Here is a 19,820-nt window from a genome sequence, read left to right as displayed (position 1 = left end):
GTTTCTTTTAATTTTTTTTAAAGAAGCGATTTGTTTTAAAACGGCATGGGGGACTGCCGTTTAGAGTTTTTCAAAAAATCTGTTCTCTTTCCTTTTCGCACTATTCGTCTGTGCCCTAGACCCCTTCTCAGCTCGCGCAAAACTACGAACACCTCCTGTCACTCTGCCTCACGCCGACCTCAGGTCTCGCCGTGGCTTCTCGTCGGCGTCTCTATCTCGTCTACTCTCAGTGTCTCTCTTGCATCGCGTCTCAACTCTCTTCGCTCTTTATCGGCGGCACCACTCGGCGTCCAGTTCAAGCAGTCCAGCGCGCTGTCTTTGTTTCGCATTTCAGCTTGGTAGCTTAAAGAAGTTTCAATATTAAAAATCAGTAGTTTAGTTGAAAACCGAAAATCAGGTTGCTTTTTTCATTCTCTCTGAAAATCTGTTTTTGGCCGTCAACGAGGCAAGAAACGCAAAAGCCACTGTTTGGAGTACCGAGGGTGGCAACTCGCCGAAGGTTGAGTGGTGTGTGAGCTTTTTGAACTGACAGGGAGCGCTGCTGACAACGTTCTGTAGAGAGGTAAGGAAGAAGATGGAGAAGATGAAGATAGAAGAGGTTCAGTCCACTGCCAAGAAGCAGCGAATCGCTACACACACTCACATCAAAGGCCTCGGCCTCGAGGTTCTCTCTCTACCTCTCCGTCTATGTATTTCCTTCTACATTTCTCTGCTCCTATATATATATATATCTTTATGTAGATGGGTACCTGAGTATTTTTCAAATATGAAGACAACAACTTAATTGGTGTTGTAAATTTTGAGTACTTAAGGGCTTTTTGTGGTTATGCTATCTAGAATCCTCCATTTTATGCTTCCGGAATCTTGAGGTTTAGGGTTTTATTGTCGTACGGAACTTAATACATTGTTTTCGCCTGCACTTGGGTTGCTGAACCGTTACTTTTCAGTCATTTTTATCACCTTGCATTTGGTTGCAGGGTGTTAAGCTCTTCACTGTTTGGGTCTTTTATTTGTAATAACTAGTTTTTAAAATATGAATATGTTTTCCTAACCATGTCCTTAGCTTTAGCAAGGGTAGAATAGGCTACGAAAACGAGATTTGATGACCCAAATTGAACCTCAAGCTATAGAACCTCTCGAAAGAAGTACAGAAATAGTGCCTAAGAATGCACGTGCTCGCATTCTTGGTATGCAACTAAAACAAAGTGTAAAAATTTCATTAAAAACAAGTAAGACAAGAGGGAAAACTCAGACCATTAACATAATGTTCAAATTTCACACATAAAAGTATGTCACAATAAGTGTTTGCTAATTAGGTCACAAACACATTTTGGTATAAATACATCCTTTTCTTTACATAAGTGTTACGTATGAGGCTTAACTTTTATCTTACAAAAGTCTCATAGAGAAGAACACAACAAACCAACTCTAAGAGACCTTAAAATCCTCTTGGATAGGTAACTCTAACTACACATCAAAATTCTTTCTTTAAGATTTCTTTTCAAGTCCTAACACTTACTGATCCAAAATAACTATCGATTGTGAGATTTTTTTTTTTTTTTGAAATAATGAAATAGTGAGATATACATCCTAGATTATAACATGACAGCAAAAGATCAATGAACATGATAATGTATCACATATAACACACATTTTCTAAATATTCATGCTTTGAAAATTGAATTTCTTTACAGAGATGTGAATATTTCCAAATACTTAGAAACAAATAATAACCAAATATTTGTGGGTGATCTAACGGGTCAAACTCCCAAATAAATGGGTACCAAAGCTACTGATCAATAAAAAAATCCCATTTTCCACCACAATGAGCCACACGTTCACCATTATTATGGAAGGCAAACAATGTAATTCTTAAATGGCTGGACTCTGAGAAAAGGTTGGACTCCCTCCATAAAATAGACGGGCCATAAACTCCTTTCATAATATGGATGAGCACAAGCAAACTCCCTCCATAGTAATGGTTGGCACAAATGGGAATTATGTGATTTGTGATTTCACTTGGGAATTACCGGGAACTAGTGGAGGATGATTGGGAGGAAGCACTACCAGAGTGATAATGTAATCTCACTTGGGATCTCATTTCTCTGTATCTTTTGGATTCTCATCCTAGTTATGAGCATCACTTTACGTGGATAATATGTAAGTTTTAATGGGCATTGTAGTCCCTGCGTTCTTCAGGAAACTCATTTGTGTGGGTTTTGATGACTATTATGGAACAGAGACACGCCGAAATAAAGATATTATTTCATTCCTCTTCTGTATCAGAGTCACTTACACATGCATTCTTCTTAACTAGACGGTGGCATGTTGTTAAAAATTTCAAAAATTAACATTTAAAATATGAGAATACTTTTGTAATTTAAAAGTACTGCCAAATTTCAACAGCTAATTATAGAACTTTTGTATTGGAAAAATTAATGGAAAAGATGAGCCATCCTCACAAATACAGAATGGAAGAGGCAAAGGATGTTGTACTTAGTTAGATAGTACAGATCATTGAGCTGGTTTCTTCTTATGATATTTGGTTTCACCCACTGTTTTTAATTCGTTTTCATTTTGCAACTATTTTCTAGCCCAATGGAACACCAATTCCTTTAGCTGCTGGCTTTGTCGGTCAGCTGGAGGCAAGAGAGGCAGCTGGTCTTGTTGTAGACATGATAAGGCAGAAGAAGATGGCTGGTAGGGCATTGTTACTTGCTGGGCCTCCTGGTACTGGGAAGACTGCTTTGGCGCTCGGGGTATCCCAAGAGCTGGGAAGCAAGGTACTCATATTTTCTCTTGTTTACATTCTAACTTTGAAAAATTCACCACTTTTAGTTGTATTTTATGCATCTTGTGGTTCAGTGAAGGTATTTGTAGCTGTGCAGTTAGCTGTGGGCGGTACATCTGATATATAACACTGATTCCTTTTGTTACTCTGCAGGTTCCATTCTGTCCAATGGTAGGATCAGAAGTTTACTCATCTGAAGTGAAGAAAACTGAGGTTTTGATGGAAAATTTCCGACGTGCTATTGGGTTACGAATCAAGGAAAATAAAGAGGTCTATGAAGGAGAGGCAAGTTGCATTTAATAATTGTTGTTGATAGTTTTAATCGTTCTGCATTTCTGATCCGTGTGTTATTGTGCTCTTCTTGTTGGTTAATATTTTGCTCATCTTGATTTAGGTTACTGAACTCTCCCCAGAAGAAACTGAGAGCATGACGGGCGGTTATGGTAAAAGCATCAGCCATGTCATTATTGGACTTAAAACTGTCAAAGGAACCAAACAATTGAAGTTGGACCCCACTATTTATGATGCCTTGATTAAGGAAAAGGTGAGGTCCTTGATTTTGCTTTTTTTCTGACTCTTTCTGGACAATCAACTCTTTGCAGGCTACTTGTTAAGTGGTTGTGTTAAATGTCTATTAAATGCTTTGCTTGGTTTCATGTAAGAGTATTCCATTTTCCTCCTAAAAGTAAAATAGCCTAGATAAGCGAAAATTCCATATGGGTGGATTTTAATTTGTTCCTTTTGATATTTCATATGCATGTCAGGTGGCTGTTGGAGATGTTATTTACATTGAAGCAAATAGTGGAGCTGTCAAAAGAGTTGGTAGAAGTGATGCTTTTGCTACAGAATTTGACCTTGAAGCAGAAGAGTATGTTCCACTTCCTAAAGGAGAGGTTCACAAAAAGAAGGAAATTGTGCAGGTTTGTTTTCCATGATCCATGATCTCCATCTTTCTATTTTTTTTTCTTTAATGATGGTAGTTGTGGACATTTGCCTTGCAATGTTAGTTGGATTAATGACATTCATTTGGCTTTTTGGGAATTGGACCCAATTGTACTTGCATGGTTTTCGTTGTGATAACTTTATCTGAACTTTGCTGGCATTTAATTGTTGCATCTAATCAAAGCGCACAGCACTCTCGAGACTACTTTAAAATCTGCTGTTTTGAATCCTCAGGCTTTATGGCTGTCTGCCATAACTTACATTGTTAGGGATTTGCTCTGTTATCTCTAATCAATTTTGCACATTTGAAGATGGTATTTTTTAAAAATAACATATAAAATGGTATTATACTGGTTTTTCCTTTGGTGTTTCATGAATTCAAGTTAGATCTGAAATGCAATTTACTTTAGTATTAATTTTCTTTTGAAATAATACTTTAATATTATTTTTAACCAGGATGTAACACTACATGATCTAGATGCTGCAAATGCACGGCCTCAAGGTGGGCAAGACATCCTGTCTCTAATGGGTCAGATGATGAAACCAAGGAAAACAGAAATCACTGACAAATTACGACAAGAAATAAATAAGGTATGTCTTTCTGGATTCTAGCATATGAGGTTGTGATATATGCAATGATTTTTGTCAACAGAGCATAAGCTGAAATTTGTAGATAAAATGATTATCTGAAAATTCTTCATGCTGTTATTTCTTTTTTTAATCAGTTGAAAAATTGCAATGTTGATATTTGAGCTAAGGGTAAAGTGATCATTCTTGTGGTGCTTATTTACCCTTGATGGGCACCTAGATTAGGTCTGGTAAAACACCATCCTACCCATATAAATTTTGGCCTCCAAATAGAGTAAAGTAAGAGGTCTTACCTACCACATCCTTCATGCCAAACATAGCCTTATATTTTTAACCAAAAAGGTTTCTATTTATTAGGTTGTTAACAGATACATTGATGAAGGAGTTGCAGAGCTTGTACCCGGAGTCCTTTTCATTGATGAGGTACTATTCTATCTTAATTTTTTTAATCCGATATATGTTATTGCTTTCCATTTCCCCACTTATCAGAAAAAGTGTGTTTTCCTAAATCCAAATTTGCAGGTACATATGCTGGATATGGAGTGTTTTTCATACTTGAATCGTGCTTTAGAGAGCTCGCTGTCCCCGATAGTGATATTTGCTACAAACAGGGGAATATGCAATGTAAGGTACAAATTTCTTCTTTGCTTATGCTGATTCTTTTAAATGGGGTGCAGACATTGTCTATTGATGATTAGCTCAGTCAAATGGAAGTTACTGGCATCTATAATTGTTATGAGAGTTTGAATCCTGGAGGTGACATGCAACATTACAGATTGTAAATATAATACACTTCTCTTTCAGTGTATGTTAGTTATTATTTCCTTTTAGGAGAAAAAAGAAAATTGCCATATAAAAGGTACCAAGAGGGCTGTTTTAAATTAAAAAAAAAGTACCAAGATGGTGCCACTAGCAATGTACAAAAGCCTTAAATGTCAACAAGTTTGCCAAAGTCCACTTCATCTAGGAGCCAATGACCTTCAAAAAATATTAATGTTTGGAAAAATGCTCCGATTATAATGAAAGGGGAGAAAATACTCTAAAATATCCTTGTATTTCTTCCTCGCCAAATGACCCAAAAAGTGGCTAATAGTATTGCATTAATATGGAGTTACTAGATGGGAGCAGACAGGGGTCTTGGTTATTGGAAATATTTATAAAATAATCAATACATTATAAGGGATCTGCTGGATGTTATTGTGTTGTTGTTTTGTCAAAGTTCCATGTTTTGCGTATGCATAATTGGTTATGCATTTAAACTATTTTATGCATGAAGTCTAATCTTTGAAGGTGGATATATTATTGTTTTGCAGAGGGACTGACATGGATAGCCCTCACGGCATACCAGTCGATTTATTGGACCGATTGGTCATAATCCAGACAAAAATCTATGATCCTGCTGAAATGATACAGGTTTCTCCAGCTGTACCTACTGCCTTTTGAGTTTCTTTTGAATTTTGGGGGCATTTACATAATTAGATGCACTGTATCCTGGTCAGATCTTAGCAATTCGAGCACAGGTAGAGGAACTAGTTGTAGATGAAGAAAGCTTGGCCTTCCTTGGGGAGATTGGGCAGAGAACATCCTTAAGGTCTGACTTAAATCCTATATATGCTGTAGGTGAATCTAACTTTCCCTAATGCTGAATCACAAGACTTTTGTTTCCTCAGACATGCAGTTCAGCTGTTGTCTCCTGCCAGCATTGTGGCGAAAATGAACGGCCGAGACGCTATATGCAAGGTAAATATCAAAGAAGGGGAAAAAAAAGAAAAAGAATAACATATGGTTTTGTCAAAACTCAATGGTGTTTCTTCATTGTCACCGCACCATTTACAGAAATTTCTTTTTTGTTGGTTTACAGGCTGACCTCGAGGAAGTCAGCTCGCTGTATCTGGATGCCAAGTCTTCAGCTAAGCTTCTTCAGGAGCAGGCGGAGAAATACATTTCATGATAAATCGATTTAGGCTGTTCTTCTATCCACCTGCAAAGTAACATTTTTGTGTCTGATAGCTCCATGATCGGTATTTCGGCAGAGGGAGGGTTTGCATTTTAGGATTTTTATCTCTTGATTCTAAAAGTTATTGAAAGTCAAAGAATTATGATTTTGATCCTTTTTATTCTTCGACCCCAGGCATCAGTGTTGAAATGACTGTAATACTTAATCCATACACCATTGGCGTTGTCTATATGTTCAACAAAAGCCAGTGGGAAAAAAGAAAAAGAAAAAGAAAAAGCACTCTCCAGCATACCTCTGGTTCTGCTTGGGAAATCAGGCTCCGGCTTTTGTTGAGGGATTTAAACGTTACACAAATATAATTAATGTTTGTATACACCGTTGTAGTAGTACCTTAACACTATGTTTGGATTTTAATATAAAATTTTAATGTATGATATTTTACGATTATGAAAAAATTAATTTTTATTTTAAATTTTTAATTATAACAAACAGTATCTGATCGTCAAATTTGAGATAAATTTTAAAATTATTAAATTAGTAGTACGTTTAGCTTTATTTTTTTTATATGTTTATATAATATATTTAATTTTATTTTTATTTTTATAATTTATTATTTATTTTATTAAATATAAAAATTTAATTTATAATAATTATTTATTTAAATATAATTATATCATCCGATCATTTAAATAAAAATATATTATTAACATATATTAATATATAATCGTACAAATATAAAAAAAATTTATCATTTTTATCATATATTATTGTTATTTAATTACTGTCGTTACTATATATTAATTAATCATATTTAAATTTTTCTTTTTTTTTATTCATTTTTAATTTATGAACTTACAATACTATTATTTTACCAAATAAATAAATAAAATGATATAAAATATAATTTTTTTATTAGTATTAAGAATTAAAAAATTCAAAAAATTGTGCTTGCAATTTTTTTCAATAGTGTCTATTATTATCATTTACATTTAAAAATAAAATAAATAAATAAAAGTTGCTAAAATTAATAAGGTTATAATATGTGCATTTGGGCAAATAAATAAATAAATAAATTTCAGACATTAAATTATTTTTTTAAAAAAAAAAGAATTGCAGAGGCCGAAGTAGCAAACCCCTAGAAAGGAGGAAGAGATATAAAATGTGAAAGGGTTTAGACTCGAGCAGATGCCAAGCAGTCGAGCACAAAGAGAAGCCATGAAACGGTTGAGCACAGAGCAAGTCTTGAAAGAGAAACAGATACTCGACCCCGACTCCATCACCGACCTTTCTCTCAATCACAAAGCTCTATCCGACGTACGGCGTCGTCCACCAACCTCCATCTACTTTCAACACTTCTACTCTTCAAATCTCTATGCCTTAAAACCTATGAAATTTTCAGGTTTCTTGCTTGAGCGACTTCAGAAACTTGGAGAGACTTGATCTCCGTCTCAACAATCTCACTTCCCTTGATGTATGCTTTCTCCATTCTTATCTCGGCAGAGTATTTTCATATGTGTGTTTGTGTTACTTTTCTCATCCTTTCTTGGACAATTGGTTTGCTATTATATCTTAGGGGTTGAAATCGTGCGTCAATTTGAAATGGCTCTCGGTTGTCCAAAATAAATTACAGACTTTGAAAGGCATCGAAGGACTTTCTAAGCTCACCGTGAGTATCACCATCTCTTCAACTTCTCCTTTCCAGTTTTTGTGTATGCTTCAAGTTTTAAGCATTTTACATGGTTTGTCCTTTCCTTTCTTTCTGCATGTTTTTATTTTATGCTCTCATGCCCCTATTTGGCAAGTATTGGTATGAGTAATGAAAATTTAAAGTACGAGTTAGTTTAAGTAAACACAGACACTAGCGCAGAAGACATCTTAAATTTTGATGGTGCTCTATACTTGCTAGTTAAAATTCATGTTCCTTCAAATTTGATTAAATTAGGATTCAATTGTTTGATTCCATATGGAGTTAACATCAAAATGAATTTTATGAGTTGGAAATTATGGATATTATGGAAATTGTTCCAAGCATCGTGTCATGAACTTCCAATTTTAGTGTATTACTTTTGTGAAAAGATATGTTGGTTTTGAAATCTTTTCTGAAAATTACTTTTGGTGCTGTGATTGAAGAAACTGTCAGACAATGGTCTCTGCCACTTCTTTTCTTATAAACTTCAAGAGTTAAATTGATTTTGAAGATTCATTTTGTTTTTTGTTTTTTTCCTTTCCGTCAGGTGTTAAATGCTGGAAAAAATAAGCTTAAATCTATGGATGAGGTGAAATATCTTGTGAACTTACGTGCTTTGATTTTGAATGGTGAGATTTGTCGCATATCTTATTTTGTTGATACTTTATTGTGCTATTATCTTAATCCTCTCTGTCTCTCTATCATTTCTACCCCTCTCGCTCATACGTTTTCCTTTGCTTCCTTGGCTACTTTGCAGACAATGAAATTGTTTCTATGTGTAGGCTTGATCAATTGAAAGACTTGAATACAATTGGTACGAATTCTTGTGCTGATTACCTTCCTTTGAGTCAATGTCCTCTCCACCCACATGATAAATAGTTCTACAAAAATTTCAGTTCGTCTTTATCAAAGCTACTTATATATTATTGAAAAAGGGTTAAGGAAAAATCTGACAGAAACCAGACCCTACAAAAGAATTAGAGTCTCGTGAGGTTAAATGAATGGTATCTTTTCCCAAGATTCATTCTTGCACCTGTCTATGTACAAAACACCTTTTTTTTTTTCTTTGAATTTGAGATGAAATTTGAAAGTTTAGTTAACAGTGTGTTTCAGGTTGCTTATAAGCACGTTTTAAGTATTAAAAAAATGGTACCTTCGCCTTGACTCTTTTTCTTTGGGTATTGGTTTTAAGTACTTATGACAGTTGATTGCTTAGTTATCCTCCTACATTCATTTTGTTATTTTTACCAAATTAAGAAAAGTATTTGTTTTTTATAATAAATATTTTTATTCAAACATATAGCTATGTATTGTTTAATGGACGCATGTTTTATAAATTGCTTAGAACCACCAGTATTTTTTTTTTTTGTAGATTTACATCATAAATCTCGAATACCCAATTGTGATTTTTCCTGGTTTTGTTTGGTCGACTTTCCTATATTGTCAAAAATTGTTTTCAGTTAATTCCTTCTTTTTATTTAATCATTATGGTGGGTATTGCGATTATCGTTGGCTTGATTTCAACATATTCCATTAATTGAATAAACAATCAAAATTTGTTTACCTTATGATGCAAATTATTAAGAATTATGTATTGCACTGTGTCCCAATGTTATCCTGGTGTTTTCTTTATTACCTTCTTGAACTTGATTAAATTGCTAATAGTTTTAGTATTGTGTTACTTCATTTCGGAACAGTTCTTTGTTTTATTTTTGTGACCTTCATGGTTAATGGAGATTCTTCCTTCAGAACAAGAAAATTGAATTTGACTATTGCAAATATTTTTTTTTCATTGTAGTAGTCTTTACAGCTTCTGTTTTGCTCTTTGGTTTATTGGATTTACTGCAGTTCTATCTAGAAATCCTATCTGTGAAATTGGTGGGTCTCTTGCCGAGGTGAAGCATGTCACAAAGGTAAGCAGTTTGATGGTCATTGGTTCAGTTGGATTCTAAAATCATTTCGATACTGTAGAATGACTTCTGGTTTCAGATTTCTCTCTCTAATTGCCAAATTCAGACAATTGACTCTTCCCTCAAATCCTGCGCGGAGTTAAAGGAGCTTCGACTTGCTCACAATGAGATCAAGGTAACTACTCTATGTGCTTATTTTCAAAGAATTTCTCTTTGAATGCCGGTGTTAGTTTCATTAATTTCCTTTGATCATTCATATAGTTTCCCATGGTTAATTTTTTCAATGAAATTGATGATAAGATCTGCTATTTCTCCTTTCCCTGACCCTTTTTCCCTATGAACTGCTCAGGCACTCCCTGCTGAGTTGGTTTATAACAAAAGGCTCCAAACCTTGGACTTGGGAAATAATGTTGTAACCAGGTGGTCTGATTTGAAGGTTAGGAATATGAATGTGATTTGTAAAAATCTCTTCCTCTTTTTTGGTTTATTCCTTTCACTTCAATTTGATTATGTTCATTGGCTACATGCTGAAGCAGGTTTTGGAATCATTAGTTAACTTGAGTAATCTCAATTTACAAGGAAATCCTGTTGCAGACAAGGATAACATAACAAAAAAGGTAACATGCCTTCATAGATTCCTTTTGAATAATGTTAAATATATTGTGCTGCTCTCTTAACATGCATATTCGAAAACAATATCATTGCAGGTCAGAAAGCTAATTCCAAACTTGCATATATTCAATACTAGACCAATAGATAAAAGCAAGAAGAACGAAAAAAGTGACAGATGTGATGCTGCTGCTAAGCTAGTAGTCAATGAAGAAGTGAAAAGAGATAACACCATTGAAGATGACTACAAACATCATGTGGCGGACAAAAACAAAGAGAAGTTCCCGAATGATGCTGGTGATTTTGATGTGGGAAAAGAACTGAAGCGAAAAAAGAAGAAAAATGTTGAACTTTTGAAGAAAGAACGATTGCATGAGGATGATGGTAAAGCTGTCGGAAAGAAACCAAAGAGGAAAAGATCAAAGGCGGAACAAGGCGAACTCGATGTCATCGATGATGGAGAAACTCCTTTTATGGACCTTTTCACTAGTGATAAGAATCAAGTAGATGATGGTGAGAAGGTACTCAACAGAAATGCAGACTTTGAAGGTGGCTCGGTTACCTACCCTACTAAGAAAAAGAAAACCAAGAACCGGCACATGGGTGCACTCAAAATGTCTCCGGAGATAAAAGTTGGATTGGGTGGACCATCAACATGGGATAATTAGTATTTATCTCTCTTCCTTTTCGAGTTTGATGACTTGAAGATAGTGATATAACTCTCTAATTATAGAGTTGATGACTTGAATCCGAATTTTACGTCTCTAATTATGTGTGAGAGAAGAAAATTCAAGACGGTGGCAAAACTCTCTAATTTCAAAATTAATGACTTGTGATTGATTAGTGCGATTAGTTTTTAGTATGAAAATCGAAACTAGAAATTGAGTAAGAATTGAAGGGGAAAAACGACGTGATGATAATTGATACGTCTGAGATTTAACCGTTGAGATTAAAAAAGTACAAATAACCCTAACCCTAACGGGGGATGGCTAAAGTTTTGTGCGGATCAACAAGATGAATGTATCTTACTAGTGTTATGAAAAATGTAATTAACATCGGTTATAATACAATTTCATTTCATATGAAAGTACATAAAGAAGTAGAGATTAAATCATAGTTATAAACTGTTTGTAAAAGAAGAAATTGAACAAATTAATTAGCTTCAATCACAATTATAGCCAGTCAAATACAGAATATAATAAATGTTACTATCCTTGATTTGTAAGATGTCGGAGTGAATAATATGAAAGCTGTTGCGAAAACTGAGTTGATGTGTGAGACATTATTGCAGTCAGCCATCTTAATAATAATATTTAGACCACCATCACTAACAACTCACTCAAAACTTCTTATTCAACAATAAAATAATCTTGCAAGTGTCAACAAAAGGAGGAAAATTTATACACTGATTACATTATATTTAAGAATATGGTGTCTCTGTGTGTGTGTGTGTATATATATATATATATATATATATACCCCATGCAGCCTACTAATCCACTTACCAAACTACCCTAAACATAAATTAAATTTTAATCTAACTATGCTATGCTACCCTACTCTTACCTTACCTTACCTCATTTTTTAACCAACTCTTAATCTGAAGTTCTGAAAATAGCTCTCTGCATAATATATATATATATATATATGTATAACTAACATATACGTAATGAAGTTGAATATAATCATTTCTGTTGATAAGGATAAAAAATATCATTGGGTTCTTCTTATCCATAATATTATTTTAATTATTAATAAAATAAATAAAAAAGTTTGAAGATCTCTTTCACTAACCTACCAGCCAAGAGAAGCCGTTAGTAGAAAAGTAGACACACGGTTCGTCAAAACATGTCATGACGCCATTGTTGACTCCTTCACCTTCCTCCTCTCGCCTTCTATAAAAATCCTCTGTCTCTGGTTTTCACACCGACTCGTTCATCTCCATCCTCAACACACACAAAAAAAAAAAAGACGAGAATATCAACCCACCGTTTCTGTCTGCTTACGTAAATATGAATTCTTGCTTAACCGGGACGTCTGATTATAGCGCCGCCGAATTGATCTCCACCGTCCATCCCGACATCATCAAGACCCATATCTTCACCCGTCTCGACGGCGCCAGCCTCCTCTCCGCCGCCTGCGCTTCCTCCAAGTTATACTCCCTCTCCAACGAGGACAACCTCTGGCGCGAAATCTGCACTGCCGCGTGGCCTTCTATCTCCGACCCGCGTGTCACCCGCGCCATCTCCACCTTCCCCGTCGGCCACCGCTCCTTCTTCTCCGATTCCTTCCCAATCCTCGATCAGCACTCGTCAAATCCGCGTCTGCGGTCTTCGACGATCACGCCGGAGTTAATCTCGGCCGTCGATATTTACTACCAGGGTAAACTTGTAATTTTCTCCAAAGTCCAAGAAACAGAGACGGCGACCGGCTGGTTTCTCTCCTCGCCTTTCCGGGTCGATTTACTCGAACAAGAAGAGTCGGTCCCAACCCGGATAAGACACCAGGGCCAAAATCTTGCTCGCCACTTGGAAGAAAACTTGACGCTGAGCTGGATACTCGTCGACCCGACCCGAAACAGAGCCATGAACGTGTCGAGCCGGAGACCGGTTTCCGTTCAGAGGAACTGGTTTACAGGCGACACGGAGGTCATGTTTGCGACGATCATGGGGGGAGATGAAGGGCGGGAACCGGAGATTGTGGAGTGCAAAGTGGTTGTGGCGTGGTCGGGGAAGGAAGGAGGGGTAGTGGAGGTGAGGGAAGTGAGCATGGTGGTGGAGGACATCGAAGGAAGGAGGTTGAGCGGGAAGGAAAGTATGGAGGTTCTGGGAGGAGCGATGGAAGGAGGAAAGAGAAAGAAGGAAGGGAAGGAGGAGGAAGAGAAACAGATGTACAAAGGGTTTGTGAGTAGGAAGAGGAGTCACAGAGAGAAAAACAAGAAGAAAGAGGAGGCTACAGATTTGGCTTGCATGGTTCTGGGTGTCACCATTTTCATAGCCTTTCTGTTCTTTGTTTTGTTAAGATAAATTCTTGTTTTTCTTTCTTTAATTTTACCCACAAGAAGAAGAAGAAGAAGAAGAAGACAGAGCATACACATACCACAATATTATATACAGAAATACAGCCTCTGTGTAATTGAAATTAATGAACTCATATTCTTTTTAACTGTAATTAATCCTTCTAATCAAAATTTATACACAATCAAACCTCTAATGATCGAACAACACAACTAATAATCTCTCCCAACTCAGACCTAAACCCACTTTCTGGTATTTAATTACTCTAAACTGGTACCAATTGGATTCCACTTTTGTTCTTCCTCGGGGGAGCTTGGAAAGACCCTCTTGCGGGTGGGCCAAGATCAGCACTGACGGCTCGTCCGTGGGGCACCAAAGACCAGCAGGGATAAGGGGTTCGATCAAAAAGACACCAATGGGGTTAGTGGGCGAAATGCTTTTTCCATAACATCAACATCTCTACACCGCTTTATTCTAAAGTCTTAAATTTATTCAAAATGTTAGGATGAAGCTTCTCGCTAATGTCGACTTCTCCTCGTACTTTTTAACTAATTGTTTCGCGATCGTAAATTAAACCACTACTAACTAGAAAATCGGATATTTAGATTTTGTATACCTATTAAGAAGATAATAATTAATGTCTTGTATTACGTCATCTGATCGAAAAGCTACGCGTTCGTCTTTATTTAAATCGTTACGATACCATTTAAAGATGGTCTAATTAAAAATGTAGTACGATTCATAATTTTATGTCAGGTAAAAACTTTGGAACGACTAGTTACTCGAAATTTTGATACGAACGTGGATTAAATTAAATTAAATTAAATTATAATCTTATGTAAAGTTTGAATTTAGTTTTTACTAATTCTATTTATAAGTACTTCATCAATCGGGCCAGGCCCCCTGCACGTTTGGACTTTATTCTTAAATTAATTCATCTTTTCTCTTTGGTTATGGGCTGGGTTTTAATTAAATAATCCTCTACTTTTCTTCACACACACACACATAATATATATATACATACGTATATAATAAATTAATACACACAAAAAAAATTTATATATATATATATATATTATATAGTGAATAAAGAGTTTTTATCACGTGATTTAATTAGGTCAAGAAAATAAGTCGACACTTAAAAGAATCAGCATTTAATGTAACAAAATATTATATGACGTTTGAAGATAAGAAATAATTAACTACGTTATGGAGATATATATACAATTATTTTTCAGAACCTGTAAATAAATCACGTGTCTAATTTTCTGCTTATATATATATATATACACACACACACATATATATACACACACGAGGAACACGGCCTTAAATTGAATTTACTTAATTATATGGGTTCCAATTAACTTCAAATCTAATTACAAAATAATCTTTAATTAAGTTCTTAATTATCACCTTAATGAATTTCGAGTAATTACTAAGATAATTAAAAGGGTCTAATTAAAAATTTTAAACTTAATTTACTTATTTAATTATCTTCTTGTTTAAAAATTATATTAGAACATATAAAGTTTCGAGAATTAATGAGTACGAATTTCGATTATGATAAATAAAATCACGGTGATCTCATCGATATAATGATATAATAGATTGGTATTACGCAAGACTAAATTTATGATTATACTTTATACATACTTTAATATATATATATAAGTTAAAATTGCTTATTTATAAATCTCATATAGTATTTCATCAAAATGAATTTAGGGTTTATGAATAATAATTTATAGTGATATTATACTTATAACTTATTTACGGGTACAATATATATATATAATATGATATAATATAATTTGAGTATATTTAAATCCACAATTTGTAACTTAATTAAAAAGTCAAAGGTCAACACACGATTTGCATTTGCGGACAAAGTATTTAATATTAAATAAAAAAAATTATTTAATATTAAAAAAATGACTTCTCGGTGGATAACGCGGGTAGACCATTCCATCCGGAATTTGCTATTTCCACTCGAATTTCATTCTGCCCACTCCTTTTTTTCTACATTGACTGGAGTGCTGATATCAATTTGGGAGTGGAAATATCAAATTTACTTAATTTGAACTTTTAAAAATAATATTTATGCAATTAAAAAACAACGTGATGAAAAACTCACGTCTCTTATCTTCTTTATAAACCTCAGACTCGTACAACGAAAGGCCAACCACTTCCAGCTCACGCGCAGAACAACAACATGGCTTCTGGAATTGCGACGGCGACCGGCGGTCCAGCCGTCGGCAGCTCCATTTCCGACCTCCATCCGGATATAATCCAGACCCATATCCTGACCCGACTTGACGGTCTCAACCTCGCTTCCATTGCCTCCACATCCTCCCAACTCCACGCGCTATCCGCCCAAGAACGCCTCTGGCGGGACATCTGCACCTCCACGTGGCCTTCCCTCCGCCATCCACGTGTTCGCCACGTCATCTCCACGTTCCCCTCCGGTTACCGCTCCTTCTTCTCCGATTCCTTTCCGGTCTCCGATCACCAATTACCACAGAAACAGAAGCTCCGGCCGGAGACGATCACGACGGAGCTAATCTCAGCCGTCGATATTTACTACGGAGACAATGTTATATACTCAACGGTGGGAGAAACCCGGACCGGAACGAGTTCCTTCCTCGGGTCGGTTTTCCGGGTGGCTGTCCTCGACATGAAAGAATCCGCTCCGACGAGAATCCTAAATGACGAGTGGATGATAGAACTGGAGGATAACTTGACGATGAGTTGGATAGCGATAGACCCGATGAGGAAACGCGCGGTGAGCTTATCTAGCCGTCGGCCGGTGAGGGTGGAGAAGAACTGGTCGACGGGGGAGGTGCAGTTGCGGTACTCGACGATTAAACGGCGCCAGAAAAGTTGCGGGTCGGAGGAGTTGGTGGAGTTGGGGGTGGTGGTGACGTGTGGGTGGAAGGAGGGAGGTGAGGTGCAGGTGCGGGAGGTGAGCATGCAGGCGGAGGATATGGAGGGAAGGAGTTTGAACGGGAGGGAGAGTCTGGAGATTTTGGAAGCGGCCATGGAAGGAGGCAGGAAGAAGGAAGGAAAAAAGAAAGAAGGGAAAGTGAGGTATCGAGAATTCCTGGAGAGGAAGAGGGAGAAGAAGGAGTTGATGCGGAGAAAAGAAGGAGCTTTGGACACGGCTTGCAGAATTTTGGACATGGCGTGTGTCGTTATTGGAGCTGCTGCATTCGCCGCATTTTGGAACTCGGCTTCTTTCTGGTAACATACAGAAAAAGGAGAAGAAGAAGAAGAGTTGAAACACTAATTATCATCAATGGGGATCGCTTCATCTCATTCATGAAAATTCAATTCCATAAGAGTTGATACTCAGTTGTCTAAGAGTTAATAATCTTCAACTCTTAACTATCAAACATAATATGATCTTCTAACGATTCAAAATTTAATAATTTATATTAAAATTATAAACTCAAACTCTTATAAATATATATATATATATATAGATTTTGTCAGTATTATGTATTAACAGTGATTGATTATAATATTTAATTTAATGATATTAAAACTTAATTAATTAAAGTGTTAATTAGATTGCAATAACTAACTAATTATACATACCAATGTTAATTAATTTCTTGAAATTCTACTTAATTCATTCTTTTAAAAAATTTTAAAGTAGTGTTGTATATATAGGTTACGTACGTAAATTAATGCTTCCTAATTCATATATAAGTTGATATCCTCTCTCTCGATTACTTATATTTGTTACGCAATGATATCAGAGAAAGTTTAAAAACCGAAAGAAAATTGAAGATATATTTTAATACGAGCTTTGAAAGTATTGTTATAAAGTTCCTTAGTACAAAAATATTCATTTGTTCGACTTTTTATACACAAATCTAATGCGATATCACACCTTTACTTAACTTGTTTTACGAAAAGTTAAGTGATTAGGTGACTGGACTCTTAATTTTAAATTATTATATATATATATATTTAGAAATAAAAAAAATTAAATAAAATATTTAACCTCACGTATTAATAAATTAAAAATTTTTAATCGTACTGAATTAAATATTATAAGTCAATCATTTACTGATATATAATACGATCATAAAATAACAAATTTTATATTTTTAATAAAATTTAAACTCGTTTTTTTAAATAAAAAAAAACAAAAGTGTTAATTATTTTTTTACGGATAAAATTTAGTTATCAATTCAACTCGTGTTATTCAATATCAGAATTATTAATTTATGTAAATTTTTAAAAAGATATTAAAAAATATTTAATTTAAATTGGAAAAATAATATTTAATATATTCAAATATTAAATAAAAATTAAAATTTGTACGGAATATAACCTTTAAAAAATAAATTCCTTATGGTCTAGGTTTAATAGGCCCGGCCCAGCGAAGAAGAAGAAGAAGGCCAGGCCGTGGTTTGAATTTGTAACGACGCGCGTAGATAGCGCGTGATGGATAGTGTGATTTAAAAGGGATAACGAAACGCAGTCCACTCAGTATATTAGTCTATCCGCAGAAATCTCACGTGGCATAATATGATTGGTCAAGAGCCACATCCATGTAATCTTCGTCTTCCTCAAAATCTCCCTCCGCATCCTCCTCCTCCTCTGCAAAAACTTTTATAACGATCAATCAACCAGATCAAAACAAAACCAAAAAATCGCAACGATGGCGGCCAGCTTCGCGACCTCATCAACCGTCGTAGGCCTCGGCGCATCCTCCCTCTCTTCCCCTTCAAGGATCTCCTCGACCAACACACTTTCCCTCACTTCAGGTCACAATAACTCCCCCTCTTCCTCTTTTGGAGCTCATCCCCTTTGTTTTCTTCTGACGGGTTTAATTCTTTTTTATACTGATCAGGGTTTTTAAAATCTGGAGTGACGGCTAGAAACCCACTGAGGGTTGCGGGTGGTGAAGGAGGAAGATTCAGCTGGTGAGGTTAATTTGAGTTTTTTTATGGGTTGATTTTGTTTTCTGGTTTTATGGTCGACCGACTTTTGTGTGTGTGTGTTTAACTTGAAAAGCTTTGAGAGAAACTGGCTGCGGAGGGACTTTAACGTGATAGGATTTGGTCTAATCGGGTGGATTGCACCGTCGAGCATCCCCGCCATTAACGGCAAGAGCCTCACCGGTCTTTTCTTCGACAGCATCGGCACCGAGCTCGCTCACTTCCCCACCCCCCCCGCTCTCACTTCTCAGTTCTGGTAACCTCTCATTTCTCATCAACTAATTTTATTTCAATTTGGTTAGTAACCAAAGATTCCAAGTTGACAGAAAAAATGCAAAAAAGGAGAAGAAAAGGTCCCACCGAGATTTGAACTCGGGTTACTGGATTCAGAGTCCAATGTCCTAACCACTAGACCATGGGACCACTCGTTGATTATTGTATGATATATTTTATATTTACCGATACAGGTTGTGGTTGGTGTTGTGGCACTTAGGGCTGTTTCTCTGCTTGACTTTCGGTCAAATTGGTTTCAAAGGGAGGACCGAGGACTACTTCTGAATCCAATCCTCTGGTTTTTCTTGTGTTATTTCTGTGTAATCTCACTTTCTTATATCGTTGTCATTATTCTCTCTGTACAATGGATGTTCATGTTTACACTATATATGATAGGAACTATCCTTCCTAACCTTTAAGAACTCTTTCTTACTCCTGTTGAAAGTTTGGTGGGTGATACAACACATACTTACATTCATTTGAAAATACATACGACGTTCCATGGCAAAGACTGCTTTTACTATATTCTTTTTGCTGTTTTCATATGGGAATTCATGGGACATTCCGTATAGCAGTTCACAAGTCTAACGACAAACAAAATATCAAATCTTGTGTGTAAAGTCAAATATCTCAAACTTGCCGGAAGACTCATGACCAAAGTTTGGATCAATCTTCTTCTCTATCCCTTCATAGCTTCTCTCTGCATTCAACTGAGGTTTCAATGGGTTGCGATTCGACCGGTTAAACTTTTGAAGTACATATGTCGCGTAACTTTCCTCGAAAAATAATATAATTGTCTACTACTCGCTTTATATATCAAATGCTTATGATCTCCTGAATTAATCATTTAGAACCTGTGGTATCTAACTTAGAAGTTACCATGCATCTTTCGTTTTAGAAAAAACAACAAAAACCGAAGCAAAAGCTGTTGAAGAAGAAGCAGATAAGAGATAATATGAATCAGACATGTAGAAAAGGGTCATTGTCTCTAGACGCCGAAACTCATTTTTCAGTTTTCGTAATGTATTTTCTTCAAATTTGTCAATCTTTTTTCAGTCTTTTGTTTGAAAAATTCAAGAGTAAAATCTATA

General features: G+C 35.7%; 4 protein-coding genes, 1 non-coding gene and 1 pseudogene across 8 annotated transcripts; 5 read left to right on the top strand and 1 right to left on the bottom strand.

Annotated features, from left to right (window-relative positions):
* The first annotated feature begins 85 nt into the window (after nucleotides 1-85).
* RIN1 (P-loop containing nucleoside triphosphate hydrolases superfamily protein) lies at nucleotides 86-6,750 on the top strand. The gene is made up of 12 exons (XM_022031823.2): nucleotides 86-664; nucleotides 2,595-2,783; nucleotides 2,945-3,076; nucleotides 3,186-3,335; nucleotides 3,556-3,711; nucleotides 4,190-4,324; nucleotides 4,679-4,744; nucleotides 4,844-4,950; nucleotides 5,635-5,734; nucleotides 5,821-5,912; nucleotides 5,992-6,061; nucleotides 6,183-6,750. Exons 1-12 carry the CDS (start codon nucleotides 575-577, stop codon nucleotides 6,270-6,272), a joined length of 1,377 nt encoding a protein of 458 aa, XP_021887515.1. The 5' UTR covers nucleotides 86-574; the 3' UTR covers nucleotides 6,273-6,750.
* A 654-nt stretch (nucleotides 6,751-7,404) lies between these two features.
* LOC110806847 (Leucine-rich repeat (LRR) family protein) lies at nucleotides 7,405-11,272 on the top strand. Of its 4 annotated transcripts, none has more exons than XM_088219326.1 (10): nucleotides 7,405-7,592; nucleotides 7,678-7,749; nucleotides 7,852-7,944; nucleotides 8,513-8,594; nucleotides 8,723-8,779; nucleotides 9,814-9,878; nucleotides 9,982-10,050; nucleotides 10,225-10,311; nucleotides 10,412-10,492; nucleotides 10,583-11,272. In XM_088219326.1, exons 1-10 carry the CDS (start codon nucleotides 7,464-7,466, stop codon nucleotides 11,150-11,152), a joined length of 1,305 nt encoding a protein of 434 aa, XP_088075452.1. In that variant the 5' UTR covers nucleotides 7,405-7,463; the 3' UTR covers nucleotides 11,153-11,272. The 4 variants fall into 4 exon arrangements, with proteins under 4 accessions (XP_088075452.1, XP_088075454.1, XP_088075451.1 ...); XM_088219325.1 differs by having other exon boundaries at nucleotides 7,406-7,592; nucleotides 9,955-10,050; XM_088219328.1 differs by lacking the exon at nucleotides 8,723-8,779.
* A 1,043-nt stretch (nucleotides 11,273-12,315) lies between these two features.
* LOC110806848 (F-box protein At2g27310-like) lies at nucleotides 12,316-13,655 on the top strand. Its single transcript, XM_022031815.2, has one exon. It carries the CDS (start codon nucleotides 12,497-12,499, stop codon nucleotides 13,508-13,510), a length of 1,014 nt encoding a protein of 337 aa, XP_021887507.2. The 5' UTR covers nucleotides 12,316-12,496; the 3' UTR covers nucleotides 13,511-13,655.
* A 1,779-nt stretch (nucleotides 13,656-15,434) lies between these two features.
* LOC110806849 (F-box protein At2g27310 pseudogene) lies at nucleotides 15,435-16,951 on the top strand (annotated as a pseudogene).
* Nucleotides 16,952-18,101: 1,150 nt separating this feature from the next.
* Nucleotides 18,102-19,151, top strand: PSAO (photosystem I subunit O). Its single transcript, XM_022031805.2, has 4 exons — nucleotides 18,102-18,282; nucleotides 18,369-18,441; nucleotides 18,533-18,712; nucleotides 18,924-19,151. The coding sequence occupies exons 1-4, from the start codon at nucleotides 18,177-18,179 to the stop codon at nucleotides 19,012-19,014; spliced, it is 450 nt and encodes a 149-aa protein (XP_021887497.1). The 5' UTR covers nucleotides 18,102-18,176; the 3' UTR covers nucleotides 19,015-19,151.
* TRNAQ-CUG (transfer RNA glutamine (anticodon CUG)) lies at nucleotides 18,808-18,879 on the bottom strand. The gene has a single exon. It is a non-coding gene; the product is annotated as a tRNA-Gln (tRNA).
* Nucleotides 19,152-19,820: the final 669 nt, after the last annotated feature.

The sequence above is a fragment of the Carica papaya genome, chromosome 5 (assembly GCF_054855325.1).
Source record: "Carica papaya isolate Zhongbai chromosome 5, ASM5485532v1, whole genome shotgun sequence".
Taxonomy (NCBI): domain Eukaryota; kingdom Viridiplantae; phylum Streptophyta; class Magnoliopsida; order Brassicales; family Caricaceae; genus Carica; species Carica papaya.
This window is presented reverse-complemented; position numbering and strand designations above follow the sequence as displayed.

Excerpts from the sequence above, each read along its gene's own strand:
- RIN1 (XM_022031823.2), top strand. The coding sequence starts at position 575 with ATGGAGAAGATGAAGATAGAAGAGGTTCAGTCCACTGCCAAGAAGCAG. Across the intron at positions 3,077-3,185 it reads AAGAGGTCTATGAAGGAGAG|GTTACTGAACTCTCCCCAGA; the intron begins GCAAGTTGCATT and ends ATCTTGATTTAG. Across the intron at positions 5,735-5,820 it reads ATCCTGCTGAAATGATACAG|ATCTTAGCAATTCGAGCACA; the intron begins GTTTCTCCAGCT and ends TATCCTGGTCAG.
- LOC110806847 (XM_088219325.1), top strand. The coding sequence starts at position 7,464 with ATGCCAAGCAGTCGAGCACAAAGAGAAGCCATGAAACGGTTGAGCACA. Across the intron at positions 7,945-8,512 it reads AAGGACTTTCTAAGCTCACC|GTGTTAAATGCTGGAAAAAA; the intron begins GTGAGTATCACC and ends CCTTTCCGTCAG. Across the intron at positions 10,493-10,582 it reads AGGATAACATAACAAAAAAG|GTCAGAAAGCTAATTCCAAA; the intron begins GTAACATGCCTT and ends ATATCATTGCAG.
- LOC110806848 (XM_022031815.2), top strand. The coding sequence starts at position 12,497 with ATGAATTCTTGCTTAACCGGGACGTCTGATTATAGCGCCGCCGAATTG.
- PSAO (XM_022031805.2), top strand. The coding sequence starts at position 18,177 with ATGGCGGCCAGCTTCGCGACCTCATCAACCGTCGTAGGCCTCGGCGCA. Across the intron at positions 18,283-18,368 it reads CACACTTTCCCTCACTTCAG|GGTTTTTAAAATCTGGAGTG; the intron begins GTCACAATAACT and ends TATACTGATCAG. Across the intron at positions 18,713-18,923 it reads GCTCTCACTTCTCAGTTCTG|GTTGTGGTTGGTGTTGTGGC; the intron begins GTAACCTCTCAT and ends TTACCGATACAG.